The following is a 17,869-nucleotide window of genomic DNA, read 5'->3' as shown; positions in this document are numbered from 1 at the left end:
TTAGCATGAAGAAATATCTGCAAGTTTCCCACTTTAACTCGGGAATATTGCTTTGTTTGTAGATCTATAAAATTTCCTTTTTGGCAAAAATTAATCATTGTGGATTGATCTCAAACTTGTGAATTGTGAATAAAAGATGCACAAATAATAGTTGGTTTACAGTACAGTATCTAGATCAAATTCTCTATAGGTAAAATCAAGCAATTTTTGACAGAGTTATGCCCGTTGGACTTGAAAAAATTCGAATTATTTGTAGCTTCTACTTATTTTCTTCGCATATTTGTGCAGGGGGAGGGGGCATAAATGCTTCACAAACATCTTTTGTAAGGCCATAATGAAAATATTCCTAGATTCTCATCCCCGCCCGCCCCGATTTTATACCCCCGCCTCGATTTTTTTTATTTCTGTTTTTCTTCAACTTAATTCTGATCGGGATTGGTATTCATCTATCATTCTACTTTCGTTTTAAATCCTGCGAAAGTCGACATGATTTTGAAGCTGAAAAGATGGCAATTGCTGTAATACATGTGTATGTATTTTAAACAAGGGTCTTTGGTTGAAAAAGATTGGTGATGATGTGAAGTAAGAGATAATTGAACCTTTACTATGACTTTTATTTGAGTATTGTAGATAAAATTACACCGATTGACCAGGTCAATAAAAAATATACAAAATTGAAAAAATAAAAAATATAAAATTAAAGCCGCCCGCCCGCCTCGATTTTTAAAAAAATTCGGATGAGAATCTAGCAATTTATTTATTATGGCCTAAAACTGACTGTAGTGTTGAGAATGAGTTAAAGCTTTGAGTATATGCTTTTCTGATGAAGATTTGTCCATCCTCTGTTGTTGATTTCTGTCATAAAAGTTTTAATTTTACTCTGCCCAAAAGTACTGGGCTATATTTAGTCACATTGACATAGATTCGAAGCATTTTCAGATCTTGCAGATTCAAGTTGTTATTTATCATATATCCACAGGGATAAAAAATATAGGATATGACCAGAGTAAGGTATCAAAGTTTTATTATGTTCCCCAAACGAAGTTGGGGAACATATTGTTTTTACTCTGTTTCTTATTATTATTATTATTTTTCTTCTTCTTCTTCTTCTTCCTGGGTACTTTTTTGTCCGGGAATGATCTTGTAAACTACACATCCGACTTAGGTAAAACCTTTTTAGGGTCAGTAGGCATGTTATGTAGATTTGCGGAACGAAGGTCATTTTGCGCGCACGTGCTTGCAAGAGCGTGCACGTGCAACACGTGAAATGACCGATTTAATTGATATAGGCGCAACTTTTTACCTTTTTGATGAAATGCTTTGAAACTCATAATATAAGGATATATTAGTAGCATAGACAATATGACATGGTCAAAATAGCAAAATCTCACGCGCATGCACGTGCGCTTCGCTCTGATTGGCTGAATCTAAAGTCTCAATATCTTTCTTGTTTTTTGACGAAATTCTTTGAAATTTTGAACATAGCGATGCATAAGGATATCCTACAAGATGATATAAAGCAATTAACATGAAAACACGCGCATGCACGTGCGCTGCAATCTGATTGGCTTAAACTTTAAATAGCTATAACTCCCTTGGTTTTCAACCAAACAGGATGGGATTTGGAACATAAATAGATATAATAGACCTCTTCAAAAAGGTATGGTCACCATGCACATGCATACACATGCGTGTACGTGCGCTGCAATGTGATTGGCTGAAACTTTAAACAGCTATAACACCCTTGCTTTTCAACCAAACGGGGTGGAATTTAGAACATAGATAGATGTAGTGGACTTCTACAAGAAGGCATGGTCACCATGCTCATGTATGCACGTGCGTGCACGTGAAATGAGTAAAATCAAAAATACACTTGAATGAGTGTATTTATTAATACTTTTGGATTAAAAACTTTAATATTTAGTATATTAAAATATATAGATTGTGTAGACAAGATGATATGGTCATTACGCACATGCATTCACATGCACAGGCGTGCAATGCTAAAATTTGAATGAACTTGGTACACTTCTGGGTAAACGTTGTTAAAGTATCAAATGCATAGAGTTTGTCTTATTTAATAAAGCTTACAGTTACATGTAATATGGCACCAAAAGGGAGTTGAGGAGCGTTTGGGGAACATCTGTAACGGTCCCCGTTACAATTAGCACTAGTTAAAAATGTTATAGGAAATAAATCTTTTAATAATCTCTTCTCATGAACAGTGGAGCCACAATCTTTTCACAAAAGTCAATGAAATTGACACCCCACTTTCACTTTGGACATAACTGACTTCTTAGTATCAATAAAAGGTACAGGGATGGGTAGTTAATTAAAGTAAAAGTCATTTCACTCTCTCTCAGAAGAGATTTTTAAAAATATAATTGTTAAATAGTATATATGACATTGAATAAATATGCATGTATTCATTGATCATCATACATTGCACCTTGTTATTGTTTATAATTTTCAGGTTGCCCAGTGGTAATAGTGATGGGGAAAAATAAGGCTGTTAGTCTCCCTTTGCACAAATGTGACTTGTGCGAGTTTGCTACAAAAAATATCTACATCTTCAAACGACATAGGGTAAGATGCAAAAAAGAACGCAAAAAGACAAAAGGCAAAACCAAGTCTGCTGTCCCTATGTTTGCCTCAGCAGCTACTGCAAAGGGAATCACCATTTCTAGAATACGACCTAAGGAAGCTACAGCATCTGACAGCCAGGCTTTACCAAAGTCTACAGAGGGGAAGAGCAGTGAGAACCATGTACCAGGGAAGGCCAAAAACAGGTCCTACAACTGCTCTGAATGCGGATTTGGCACAGGGAAATCAAGAACTTATCTTTTTCATCAAGTAGAGGCTCACGCTTACAACATGAGCATTTTTACCTGTGCTTACTGTGAGTACTGCTCAAGGTTTAAACAGAAAATAAAGAAACATGTTCAAATGGTGCACAAGACAGATATTGATTCTGCAGACATTGAGATGTTGTATGAAGCCAAAAATATTGTCAAGACTCCTACTCCTAAATCAGCAACCAACAGATCTCAGGACTCCTTAGACGGACTCCCAACCATGGTAAAACCAGAAAGAAGCAACAGTGTTGCTGTAGTGTCCAAAGGCACCATGAAAAATTCAGTAGACATGGATATTTATATAGAGGAAGTTGTAAGCTCAACTGGTCATGTTAACTTTAAATGTAGGAAGTGCGCATTCAATAATCCAGACAGGAGCTTTGTACAAAAACATGTGAACTCCAGTCACTTAAATGCCAAGCAGTTTTCTTGCACATTGTGTGACTTTAAAACAACAAAGAAAATTGAGTTTTTTGCCCACAAAGCTGAGCATGGCAATGCAGGAGATCAGCCCATAAAGGCCCAGATTCAAAACACTGAAGTAATGGCCAGTGTGCCAAGCCAGCAGTATGAAATGGAGTATTCTAATTACTATGAGGACACCGGAGCCTCTGGTGATAGTGGGTATGATCAAGCTTACCAAATAGAAAACAGTGAAGGTATGAGGCAGACTAAATCTTCAGCCTTCCAGTGTTCTGAGTGTGACTACAGCACAGACTTCAAGCCCAATTATGAGAGACATCGCAATAACCACACCAACTCTTTTGCCAACAAATGCAATTTCTGTTCCTTTTCTAGTGATAATGATAGGGCAATCATTAGACACATGGCAACCAGTCACTCCAGCATACATGAGGACATCACTGTGGTGATCCCTCATGCTCCAGAAGAAGAAGACGAAGCAGCAGTAGAAATAGACACCACCAGAGGAACAATTGACCAATCAAATCATGGAGCAATGGACCAGGCACAGGTAGAACAGATGGACTATGAAATGGATGATAGTAGAGAATTGACCCCAAACTCATTAGGAGCTGACCAAAAAGAACATGTTGTGGCCAAATATAGTTACAAACTCCAAACACCTGATGGATCATATGCATGTCCTTGGTGTGGCTTGAAGTATAAAAGATCTTGGGACTTGGATAGACATATGAAGCTAAAACACAATAAAAGGATGAAAAATCATCTGCTGCAGATGTTACAGGAGGAACAGAATGATAGTCTTGAAGCAATGGAGGATATGTCCTACCACTCTGATTCCTCCAACCTAAACAGCAGTGATGTATCTAACCAACAACCCTTCACTATAGAGGACCTTAAATGTCAACAGTGCAGTTTTGTTGGAAAAGTGCCAAGTGATGTTAAGAGGCATTCTGCAGTCCATTCTGTAGAGAAAAGATATAAATGCCCAGAGTGCTCCAAGCAATATAAATATGTAGGAGATCTAAATGTTCATCTGAGACGTGATCATAAAATGGAACCTTCAAATGTACCAATCTTAAGAGTCCCTATGGTGCCTAACAGGAAGTCCTCTCCAGCAGTGTTCAAATGCCCTTCCTGTTCCTTTGCATCACCATGGAAATCTGAGGTGGACCGTCATTCAAGAAAGCATAAAGATAGCAAGCCTTTCCGCTGCAACTACTGCAAATATCAGACACACTGGAAAGGGGACATCAGAAGACACATGTTCAAACATCACCCAGCAGTGATGACAGGTGGTGTCAAAATTGAAGAGGTCATAACCATCCTAGAGAACAAAATAAAAGAAAAAGGCAGTCGTTCTAGCCAAATGGATGTTGATAGTGAAGATGGTAAATACGCAGAGGACTTATCAGAAAACAATGACTCCAACCTCTCAGATCCAAGCATGCAAAGCGACATGTATGGGCATCTAGATAATGATAATGAAGAGAGCAATATCAGCTCTAACACTGAAACCTCTTTTGGAAATGATGGAGCAACTTCAAGAGAAAACTCCAGAAGTGTATCTCCATCCCCTTCCAAGGATACTGTATTCAAGTGTGAATACTGTCCCTTTACAACCAATGCTCCTTCTAAGCTATCAGCTCATGTTTCAACTCACACCAACCTAAAGCAGTACATGTGTCCTGTATGTGGCAGGAGAGCTAACTGGAAGTGGGATATACGTAAACACATAAAGCGTGACCATCCCGAGAGCAGCTTGGATGTTGTCAAGATGAGTGAGCAAGAAGCAGAGGCTACTATCAAATCTTACATGGACACTATGCCTGTAGTCAGGAGAGAACACCATCTAAATTATGACCCAACAGCCAAAGAGAGCAAGAAAGATGCAGATGCACTGAGTCCAAAGTGGAAAGGATACAAATGTGCAGCATGTGGCTTCAAATCCAGTATGCGGTGGACTGTAAGTCGACACATTAGAACGGTTCATAATGGCAAGGCTATCGATATTGTTTATCATGCAGGTGATGAAAAAGGCAAGAATGACAAATCTGATAACTCTACAGATTCACCCAGCACCTCAAAGAATAGCAGACAATCTACAGAAAAAAGCGATAAACCCTACATGTGTGCTGAGTGTGGAAAGAAATGTGCCTTCAAAGCAGATATAAAAAAGCACTATCATTACATTCATCCATACATGGATGTAAAGATAATTTATATAGAAGGATCCAGTGGCACATTGCTCTCTCCAGAAGAACTAAAACCAAAGTCTCAGAACAAACTGGAGAAACTGTCAAAAGTTAATCCTGCAGAAGCACACAAACCATTCCGCTGTGGTGAGCCTAATTGTGAGAAGAGAACCAACAGTCAAGGAGACATGAAAAGACACTATAGCTTTATACATCCAAACATGGAAGTCAAAATATACTACAAGAATGAAACAACTCGTAGAAATATTGATGAACCTCTGAGTGGAAAGTCCACACCAACTCCTAATAGCAAACCACTTGGATCTGCTAACCCCAAGGTGTTTGGCTACATTAAGCCATTCAAATGCTCTGCTTGTGGTCATCGCTCAAACTGGAAATGGGATTTGAACAAGCACATGAGAATGAAACATCCAAATATGCATTCCACAGTTATAACACTGGATGAGGATGAAGCCAAGAGAACATACCATGATTACATGAGACAGCTTGCAGCAGCTAACACTGCTAACCAAAATAAGTCAGTGGAAAAACCAAAATCACCTGAGAAAGAAAAATCTCAGAGAACCAAGATGCCTTCTAGAAGTGTTTTCAAGCAGTTTAAGTGCTCAGCCTGTCCATACAGGTCCAACTGGAGAAGTGACCTGGTTCGCCATATCAAAAGAAAGCATGGTGTTATAAGAGCAAAAATCATTCTCTTGGGGACTGAAGAGGCCAAAAAGTCGTTAACAGAATACGAATATAATCCACGGATCAGAAGAAATGCTATGAAGAATTTGGAGAGAAAAGACTCTGGTAGGATCTGGAAATGTGCCAGGTGTAAATTCAGTAACAAAGACAAACTTCTTGTCATAAAGCATCTTTCCTGCCATGGAGTTAAGGCTTACAAGTGCAACGAGTGCCACTATGCAACAAATTATAGGAGTTCCGCTTTCAGGCACATTAAGGCAAAACATGGTACAGAAAATATGTCAATGTGTAAGATGTCTATAAAATACATTAGAGACATGAAAGCAGAAAGTGATATCATGAAAGAAGAGGACAACAACTCTGAAAAAGTAGAAGAGGAATCAGAGGAAAGTGACTATCTTTCTGATGATAAGGAGGACTCCATGAGGTACATTGAATCATTTAGATGCAAACTTTGCTCCTTTCAAGCCAGTTGGAGGTCTTCAGTTTGTCGTCACATTCGTCAAACTCATAAAACAAAGGATTACTCAAACATGATAGATGTTGTCCACAAATATTATCAGTCAGAAGAGAAGAAACGAACAAGCTCCACATCATCTGATAAAATGCCACCACCTAAAGATGATGATGTCTTCAAACAACCCACTGACCCCAAGAAACACAAGTGCAGCATATGTCCCTACAGGACAAGTAAACCAAATCTGCTTCACTTCCACATGAGTTGTCATAAACCTCAACCAGGAATTCCACAGGAAAAGTGTAAATTCTGTCCTTATTATGTTGTTGCAAAGCGCCTGCTACACCAACATATGCGACTCCATCTTCAGGACATGTACCTGAGACAGAAAGAGGCTGCCAACATAAAGTCCACACCCACCAAGAAGATGTCAATGTTTCCACCACAGTCACCAAGTGGTACACCAAAACGTTACAAGTGTAACATATGTCCCTACACAACTAACAGCAAAAATGACTTCCTTTACCATAAACAGTTTCATCGCCAGAAGTCAACCTCTGAGTTTAAGTGTGATTACTGTGATTACTGGGTCACACACAGGAGACTGATCAACCAACATATGAGGATGCATGAAGCAGCTGGACATTCCCCAGGAAACGCAAGCCCTGCATCATCCTCACCATGCAAGTCTGACATAACAGAATCCAGTGCCATACAAGACACCGTCACATTAGCCATGTACAAGCAGCGCATGATCTCTTCTAAGATTACTCCCAGTATTTCACAAAAACCAGCCATGTCACCAATGAAAATAGCCTGTTCTGTTGGTAATAGGCCTGGGTATGCTCTAAAAAATGGTGTATATAGAAAAATGCACACCTGTGACAAGTGTCCCTACATGAATCTACGTCTGAGAAACCTTCGACTTCATCAACTTATGCATGGATTTAGGAAGTCCAAAAACCTTTTGCTGAAGTGCCCTCATTGTGATTACTATGTGGGATCTAAAGGCCTTCTATCCCACCACCTTAAGGTACATCAGCCAAGCTACAGAGCAGACACATCTATGGACCTCTCAATGGAGATGGAGAATGGTGAAGAGAGTGCTCCTGTGATTGAGGAAATGGAAGAGTCCAGCTCAGATGTGGGAGACATTTCCTATGACAATAAAGTGGACACGCTCTTTGAAATTGCAAGATGGAAAAAATACAGTTGTGAGAAATGCCCATATGCGAGTGCAAAGAAATCTCACTATGAGCGCCATGTTGCTCTGCATGGCAGTAAGCAGAGATGCCAGTGTTTGTACTGTGATTATAGTGTACCCTCTAACAACCTATTGAATCAACACACAAAGCTTCATATGACCCCTAACCAGAATCTTCTAGCTGTACAGTCTCTCTCTAACCTCCAAATGCTGTCTGAAGTTCCAGCAGATGTTGCTTTATCTAGTGCCCTGCCTCCTTTGGACAAGAAAGGAACCTTCTCTGTCAGTGTTACCCATGATCATATGGACATGTATGAAAACTCACCTGAGCTGGACATAGAGCCAAAGAAATTGTACCGATGTGACAGATGCCCTTATGCCAATGTCAGACGAGACCATCTTCTGGCTCATTTAAAATTTCACATGATCAAGAGTGAACTTGCTTGTCCATATTGTGATTACTCTGTGTCTAAACAACATCTACTAACACAACATATTGGGGTTCATTTTTGCCCTTTGCCAGAGCTCTCAAGCTGGCTCGCTCAGAATGGTGAGATTGACCGTGTCAAACAAACCAAAAATCCAGATCTCTCTGAAGCATTATTTGTGGCAGAACTCTATCGTGCTGATGGTTGTGGGAAGTCAAACTTGGATGACACTGGTAGTGAGGACAATGGGAAAACAGAGACAGTCAAAGATGAAAAAGTCAAAGATGAAAAAGAGACAGATGATTCAGTCAAGGAGAATGGTTCAGCCTCTGTTGATGAAACCACTACTAAGTCTGCTGCACTTGATGAAACCAGTACTGAAAAAGTAGAAGAGGAACCAACAGAGCATGATCAGATAGATGACAAGAAGACAGAAAATACTAAAGAGTTGGAGAGTGTGATAGAGAAAGAACCAGAGAAGAGTCAGCTGGAGGAAAGTCCTGAAATCTCCCAGACGGAACCAGAGGTGGCCAAGACCGAGAAGGAAAACTTTGAGTACATCTGCCAATACTGTGAAAGGGAGTTTTCAACATCAGATATCCTTGTCAAACATGAAATGCAACACTTGGTGGGAAACAACTATGAGGTTTGTGAATATTACTTAAAATTTTCTGTAGTTTCAATTTTAGCTTATTCAAATACCGTATAATCCCTATTAACCGCCCCCAGGCACTTAGAAAATTGCAAAAAGGGGGTGGTTATTTTGATATTCTTTTTATAATATTCAATATCATATTTTAACTTAAAAAATCTGTTAAAAAAAATAAATTGAAATAACTACTAAAATAATGTTTAACTTTATTTTAAGCAATAATAATCCACCAAAATTATGCAAATGATTGATTTTCCACCGAGAAATTGGATAATAGACAAGTTTCATTTTCAGTTTTTTAGCTCACCTGAGCAGAAGGCTCAAGTGAGCTTTTCTGATCACATTTTGTCCGGCATCTGTCCGTCTGTCCGTCTGTCTGTCTGTAAACTTTTCACATTTTTGCTTCTTCTCATTCCGCCAATTCCCAAACTTGCCACAAAGTATCCTTGGGTGAAGGAGATTCAAGTTTGTTCAAACGAAGGGCCACGCCCGAATTCAAGGGGAGATAATTTGGAATTAATGAAAATTTGGTTGCATATTTTAAAAATCTTCTTCTCACATTGACTGTGCCAGGAAATAATGAAACTTATGGGGAAACATTGTAATTCAAGTTTGTTCAAATTTTACCCCTGGGGGTAGGGCGGGGCCACAATGACCGACCAAAGTTTTACATAGAAATATATAGGAAAATTCTCTAAAAATCTTCTTCTCAAGAATAACAAAGCCATTATTGATCATATTTATATGGAAGCATCCTCAGGTAGTGTAGATTCAAGTTTGTTCAATTTTTTTTCCCCCGGAGGGCGGGGCCACAATGGCCGACCAAAGTTTTACATAGAAATATATAGGAAAATTCTCTAAAAATCTTCTTCTCAAGAATAACAAAGCCATAATTGATAATATTTATATGGAAGCATCGTCAGGTAGTGTAGATTCAAATTTGTTCAAATCATGACCCCTGGGGGTAGGGCGGGGCCACAATGGCCGACCAAAGTTTTACATAGAAATACATGTATAAAGGAAAATTCTTTAAAAATCCTCTTCTCAAGAATAGCAAAGCCATTATTGATCATATTTATATGGAAGCATCCTCAGGTAGTGTAGATTCAAATTTGTTCAAATCATGACCCCCGGGGGTAGGGCGGGGCCACAATGGCCGACCAAAGTTTTACATAGAAATACATGTATAAAGGAAAATTCTTTAAAAATCCTCTTCTCAAGAATAGCAAAGCCATTATTGATCATATTTATATGGAAGCATCCTCAGGTAGTGTAGATTCAAGTTTGTTCAAATCATGACCTCCGGGGGTAGGGCGGGGCCACAATGGCCGAGCAAAGTTTTATATAGAAATATAAAGGAAAATTCTTTAAAAATCTTCTTCTCAAGAAAAACAAAGCCATTATTGATCATATTTATATGGAAGCACCCTCAGGTAGTTTAGATTCAAGTTTGTTCAAATCATGACCCCCGGGTGAACAATAAAAGTTTTACATAGAAATATATAGGAAATTCTTTAAAAATCTTCTTCTCAAGAAAAACAAAGCCATAATTGATCATATTTATATGGAAGCATCCTCAGGTAGTGTAGATTCAAATTTGTTCAAATCATGACCCCTGGGGGTAGGGCGGGGCCAAAAACCAAAGTTTTACATAGAAATATATAGGAAAATTCTTTAAAAATCTTCTTCTCAAGAATAACAAAGCCATAATTGATCATATTTATATGGAAGCATCCTCAGATAGTGTAGATTCAAATTTGTTCAAATCATTTCCTCTGGGGGTAGGGTGGGGCCACAATGGCCAACCAAAGTTTTACATAGAAATTTATAGGAAAATTCTTTAAAAATTTTCTTCTCAAGAAAAGCAAAGCCATAATTGATCATATTTATATGGAAGCATCCTCAGGTAGTGTAGATTCAAATTTGTTCAAATCCTGACATTGACTGATCAAATTTTTACATAGAAATATAAAGGAAAATTCTTTAAAAATCTTCTTGTCAAGAATAGCAAAGCCATGATTGGTCATGGGACTACTTTTGGATTTAAACTTTTCAATAATAAACCAATTTCTACTTTTTCCTAGCCACAGTGCTCAGGTGAGCGATGTGGCCCATGGGCCTCTTGTTCAAATTTAGGCAGAATTTTGATACGATTCTAGATGATTTTAATCACTGTACAGGGGGCCCTTATTTCCTGACAATTGAAAAAGACCATGGGGGGTGCTTATAGGGGCAGGGGCGGTTAATAGGGATTATACGGTACTTACAATATACTGTATATATTTAAGGAATAACTGTCAGATTTTTCGATTTCATGATGTGATCAATTGATTGGCTTGCGTGATAATTTGCATAATTTGCTGAGACGTTTATGCATAAAATTATCATGCAAGCCAATGTTCATTATCATGAAATCGAAAAGCAAGGTTCTTTATTTACATGCTCTTGATTCCGCCAATCCACGTGCTACAAGCCCCGCTTCTTGTCTCTGTTTGTCCCGCTCTGCACGTGATTTTTTTAATCTCGCCTATTGATGAACCATTACATTGATGAGGAAATAATGTACATTAAGTATTTGTTATTTTATCTCGGACAAAGACATTAGAGATGTAAATATAAAGAAATAAACTTTGTTGAAGTCAATTAAGATGGGTTGATAGTTTTTGTTAATTTTTTTTCAGGAGTACCTGTCACAAGTTCAGATGTTGGCAGAGCTCAGTGATGCAGAAGAAGAAGATCTTCTTGGGGATGAGATGTCAGATGAGGAAATGATAGATCAGGAGGAAGAGGAAGAAGGAGAGGCAGATAGCATGATGGATGATGGACATGAAGAAGTGGATGAGGAGGTATCCTTCAAGAAAGACTCAACTTTGGATAGTGTAGAAGACATATATGATGATGTGGATATGAAAGAAGAGGTTAAAAGCAATGAAGTAGAGGAGGAAGAAGAGATAGAGAATGAGAAAACTGAGGAGATAAATGAAGAGGAGAAAGAAGACAGTGGACAGAGTGGAGAGTTATAGTGGTAGATGATGTATTAGTGACTGAGGATTCCTGAGTATTAAGTCCTATCTGAGTGTGAACAATAAGTTGTAAATGAACAATGTGACTATAAACTGTAGGAATGGAATAGTACTGAAATGAATTACAACCAAAAAATTGTTTTCTTGAAAAACATAAAAAAAAAGAAATGAACTAAAAAAAATCATGTAAAAGTAAATTTAAAGTAAGCTGTTTGAATAGAATACATGTATATTCTTTGCCAGCACTTAGTGCTTTGTACATCTACATTTGAAAATATTTGAATATAAATCAATGAGGATGTACTTTCTAAGTACAGGTATTTTCATTTTGTGAGCGATTTGCATACGACAATTCCTATGTGAAGATGTGATCAAATATTTGTATATTTATTTAGTCATGATTTTTTTCTTGTCTTAATTACCACAAATACTGCTACTGGATGTATGTTAATCAAGAATTCTTTCTTATTTTTATATAGATTAACTTGAATGTTTGATAATGAAACGCAAGGTTCTCTTCTCTAAAACTGTAAAGACTGTACAAGTTTTCTTTTTCTACAATCATAATTTTTTTTTAACTTTAAAGTTTGATAATGAAAAGTAAGATTTTCAAAAGAATGTGTGAAGGCTGTAAAAGTTTTTTTTTTCTGTAGAATTGAACCAGAACAGTATTTTTTCTTAAAGAATGGATAAAAGCATGTTTCAGACAAAGCATTACACTGTTTACTTATTAACATTGATTCATAAAGAGATAAATAATGATTTTTATACACATCATTGACTTTAGTGCGCCTGTGTTTGATAAAAAATTACAATTTATTACACATTTATTTCTTTTACCAGGATTGATACTTTTTAAATTAGTATACACTCATTTGTAACCAGTTTTTTTCTTTTGATAAAAATTCTTTTACAATAATGCAGTGAATATTCGAGTTATCTCTCTTGCCACAATATTTTGTGCATACTAACTAATAAAATATAAAATAAAGCAGGTTTTATTTGTTTTGTTTGAATTGGATCTTGGACGACTTTGGGAGATATTTATAGGAACAAAAACTGAATTATGGTATTAAAATTTTGGTTTTTCTCGAAAATCTAGCATTTTGTGTATGTTATGTTATAAATTCAAACAAGTCATTCATGCCAGTCTTGACTTCAGATCACAAATTGAGTAAAGAAATAGATATAAACTTAACAAGCCTACACCATCACGCTGTTGTCATTGTGTGTGGCTCCTGAGTTTCAAGGATTACCAATGTCTCTCTATTCTTTCGCGGGTTTACGCATTTTCTACATGGTCTCTGAAACTGTTGACCTAATTACAACCAATTGTTTTATGTTAGGGCGAAAAAACGTTTGAATGTCATAGTTCCAACTCTACATAAGGGTTGTTGATTCGAAGGCAATAAAGTATTAAGAACTGGATTTCTTTGGTCGTGAAATTTTGAACTGACAAAGAACTACTGATTTAATTATAAGCACAGCTTTAAGCACCGATTAAGTGATTTAAGTACGGGTCATTTTGAGTGAAAATATAGGTTAATTTACTTTTGTTTCTTCATAGCTTTTCTTGTCAGATTAGACTAAATATAGCAATTCATTTCTAGCAGGAAATTATAGGGTTTTTCTTCTATATGAAAATACTAGTATATATACTAGTAACAACTATAAAGCACCGATAAAGTGTTTTATTTTTGAGTCAGGTTAATTTACTTTTGTTTCTTCATAGCTTATCTTGCATCAGGCAAGCTGATGAGCTTAGGTATATGAACGATAAATCACTTAAAGGAATAGGTTTGTCACTTTGAATTTTTTTCACAGACTTGATAATTTTTGCAAAGTATTTGAAAGAATATTTTGACCTGTGTGCTTAATATATCATGTCACAAATATGCTAAATCCCTAACTTTTCTGCCCAGACATAATCTGTCTTAATACCTGCCCTCCCCTTTTAGTTTCAACAAAAGAGAGCTAAAACCTTATCAGTCGCAAGAATGGACTCGGTAAACTTGAAATATCAAGTTTATTGTTTACAAATATCGTCTCATTGTATTTCTTTTCGAAAATTAAACAAAAAAAGGGGGTGAAATTTCTTAACACCCTTTACATACAATACAAATCTGGATATACTTGGTACTTGTATAGAAGCATGGAGATAACAAACAGTATTCAAGATCAATTTAAGTCCATAAACAATGCAAAATAGGGGCAGAGCAAACACGGACCTCCAAAAAATCAGAGGTGGGATCAGGTGCCATGGAAGAGTGTGCATCCCCTGCCGACCGGTCACACCCGTGCTCCTTGTCATGATCGTGAAATAACGGGAAAAATCCGTCGTCTATTCAGTGTATGAATAATGGACTAACAATTAGTATGAAAAACATCAGTCAGCATTTGACTCAATTGTAATTGTATTTGCTGACGAGGTCATTGTATCGACCATAGAACGTACGAAATGATGACTTAAATCAATGTGTTTGTCAATTATTTCCCTTAGTTCAGAAATTGTTCATCCGTATAAGATCGAATCAGCTGAGATATATAAACTCCGTATACAGGTGATGAAGGTATATTGTTGCATATTAAGTAAGGGAAACTGACGAATGTAAAGATAAAGTCATCACGTTTATCACAAAGCTTGGTTGTTAGATTACCAATTATGCCCTTTTCAAGTAAAAAATCCAAATATGAAACAGATGTGTCAGACTCTGTGGTATCTTTTCTTTCTATCGGGATATATCTTATCGACATAAGAATGAAAGTTACCATTGTTAATTGACAATACGTCGTCAATATATATAAATGTTGAGTTGAAGGCCACAACAAGTGTTTTCTTCTTTTCACGATTAAGGTTTTGCACAAATTCTGCTTCATATGAATACAAAAATGGGTCTGCTAATAACAGGGCGCAATTGGTACCAATGGGAATTCCAATAGATTGTTGGAAGACCTGGTCTCCAAAAACCACATAGATATTGTCAATCAGAAACTCAAGCATCTTTTTGATATCAACTTCAGAGTACTTGTGTGTACAATCAGAATGTTTTTTAACAAAATAATTTTGCATTAACCACTGAAAAGATAAGTAAATTAAAGAGTTCCATTTTTATTGAAAAAGAAGCTGTCAATGATATCAAAAAGCCTGGACTTTAATTTATCGTACTGAATGGTTGTGTATAAAGTTTAAAAATAGTAAGTTTTTAAGCCGTTGAGTGTGGTAAAACCTTGTGATTTCAAATTGTCCAAAAGATTCTTGGAATTTTTAAGTATCCACATCTGATTTACACCACTTCTTGAATATTTTGTTGCACAGTACTCTTGAAGTTTCTTCTTTACTACTGTTAATATCTTAGTAAAGAAAAAGAGGCTTGGTTGAGCAATTACTGGAACCTGCTATGCATCTTTGTATACCGGTATTTTTATATGAAGTTTTGGAATCAAATATAGATATGGTTGTTTTAATTCATTTTGGTTCTTTGTGATCTTAAACATATTCAAAACTGGCATATATGATTTTGAAGAATTTCTTCCTTAGAAAAGGAACTAGGAGTATAAGTTGGAATACCACCTGTAGAATTAAATCCCAAATTCTTCTAAAGTACAATTTATATAATGAGCCTTACAAACGAAGACAATGTTGTTACCTCCTTTGTCAGCAGGGACCAGTACGTACTGGTCATGTAATCTATCTAATTCTTTTTATCACTTCTGGATTGTTGAGTACAGAAGGATAGATGGTTTTCATATTTCCCTTATTTCCCTTCAATCTTTTAATACGAGATTGTAAATAGATCTGATACATTTAATCCATTCTGACAAAGTGGCAACGTATTCACATTTGGCGTATCGTCTGACGTAATCTTCTACAGAATCCATAATATTTATGAAATTCCGACGCCAGCTGAAGGAGCGGGGTTCCCTATATTTGGGACCTTTTTAAAATAAGTGATCAAGGGTCCAGGTCTTCCAACAATCTATTGGAATCCCATGGGTACCAATTGCGTTTAGTTATTAACAGACTTATTTTTGTCTTTATATGAAGCAGAATTTGTGCGAAATCTCCTGGTGGAAAGAAGAAAACACTTACTGTGGCCTTCAACTCAACATTTAGATATATCGACGACGTATTGTAATTTAACAATGGTTATTTCCATTCATATGTCAATACGATATATCCTGGTGAGCTTGAAGTAAAAGATACCACAGATTATGACACACCTGTTTCATATTTGGATATTTTACTTAAAAAAGACGTTAATGGTAATCTAACAACCAAGCTCTATGATAAACGTGATGACTAAACCTTTTCTATCGTCAACTTCCCTTACTTATACAGTAATATTTACATTTCCAATATCTTTGTCCGAGATAAAATTACAAATTGTAAATGTAGTTTATTTCCCCATCAATGTATTGGCGCGGTTCAAAAAAAAAAAAAAAAAAAAAAAAAAAAAAAAACCACGTACAGGGCGGGACAAACAGCTAGACAGAAGCAGGGCTTGGTGCACGTGGATTGGCGGAATTAAAGCATGTAAATATAAGGAATAACTGTCTTATTTTTCAATTTTGTGAAGACGATCAATCGATTGGCTTGCGTGATAACTTTATGCAAAAACGCCTTCGGCGTTTATGCAAATTATCACGCAAGCCAATCGATTGATCACATCATGAAATCGAAAAATAAGACAGTTATTCCTTAAATATACTTTCATCATCTGCATTCGGCGTTTATGTATCTCAGTTGATTCGATACGCAAGAGCATGCTGTACATATGAACAATTTCTAAAACGAGGTAAATTATTGACAAACAAGTCGATGAAACAAGAATATCCGCAGTCTCGGTTAAAATCATGAATTCGTTAGTTTTATGATTGATACAATGACCTTGTCAGCAAATACAATTATCATTGAGTTAAATGCTGACTGACATTTTTCATACTTATTGTTAGTCCATTATATATACCTGAAATGACGACGGATTTTTCCGTTATTTCCTGATCATGACAAGGAGCACACGGCGGGTGTGACTGGTTAGCAGGGAATGCTCACTCCTCCATGGCACCTAATCCCACCTCTGATGTTTTGGAGGTCATGTTTGCTCTGCTCCTGTTTTGTATTGTTTTATGGACATTGATATTGAATACTGTTCGTTTATCTCCATATCCTTTATATTTACGTCACCAGTAATAACGTGTCCAGCAGGACTTTAGTTATAACTTAAGAAGAACACGACGGAGTATTTATGTTTCAGATCTCGGTATCAAGGCCATGTAGAATCTTCTTGTAATTTTAAAACTGTTTGGAAGCAATAGTCGATGTATATTTATAGGAAATACAAGGTGTAGTCTTTAACTTGAAATATTGTGGAATGCAAGACTGGACCCTTTTATAATTAAGGATATTACTTATATTAAACGCGGATTTGTTTAGTTGCATTTCCTTCAGTAAAATGTGAGGGTATAAAATGTCCATGATTTGTTTATATTAATATATAAATACAACACAACAGATCTAGAGTGTGACAAATTGTATGCATAATAAAAGTCGAAGAATGCATGTACACATTTCCTTCGGACCGCATCACTAATTATTCAGTTATAACATGGACAGACTCAATCAGAATACAAATGAGTCTACTTTTAGGTAAGATTTATTGTTGAAAGTGCTGATCTCTTTGAAAACGTCTCCATGTTTTTGTTTCCCTCAACTGTCGATTGGAAAAGTGATATCGACCCATAACAATAAGTCACCGTTTTTGGTAATATGACTGCCAGCAAGTGATGTACCCTAAATATATTGATATCACCCATTCAGATTGTGTTATCACCTAATCGAGTGAATGATATCACCTACCCAGCTTTTGAATCTGAATAATTGAGTGTTATCACCTATTCTAATAGGTTATATGTTAATTTTTATG

General features: G+C 36.5%; 1 protein-coding gene across 1 annotated transcript; it reads left to right on the top strand.

Moving 5' to 3' along the window:
- Nucleotides 1-2,476: 2,476 nt before the first annotated feature.
- Nucleotides 2,477-12,561, top strand: LOC134234040 (uncharacterized). Its single transcript, XM_062716094.1, has 2 exons — nucleotides 2,477-8,916; nucleotides 11,604-12,561. The coding sequence occupies exons 1-2, from the start codon at nucleotides 2,494-2,496 to the stop codon at nucleotides 11,943-11,945; spliced, it is 6,765 nt and encodes a 2,254-aa protein (XP_062572078.1). The 5' UTR covers nucleotides 2,477-2,493; the 3' UTR covers nucleotides 11,946-12,561.
- Nucleotides 12,562-17,869: the final 5,308 nt, after the last annotated feature.

This window comes from Saccostrea cucullata, unplaced genomic scaffold (genome assembly GCF_032062105.1).
Source record: "Saccostrea cucullata isolate Sc308-1 unplaced genomic scaffold, CSIRO_AGI_Scuc_v1 ctg688, whole genome shotgun sequence".
NCBI lineage: Eukaryota > Metazoa > Mollusca > Bivalvia > Ostreida > Ostreidae > Saccostrea > Saccostrea cuccullata.
The sequence above is the reverse complement of the archived record's forward strand: the minus strand, read 5'-3'. Positions and strand labels throughout refer to the sequence as shown.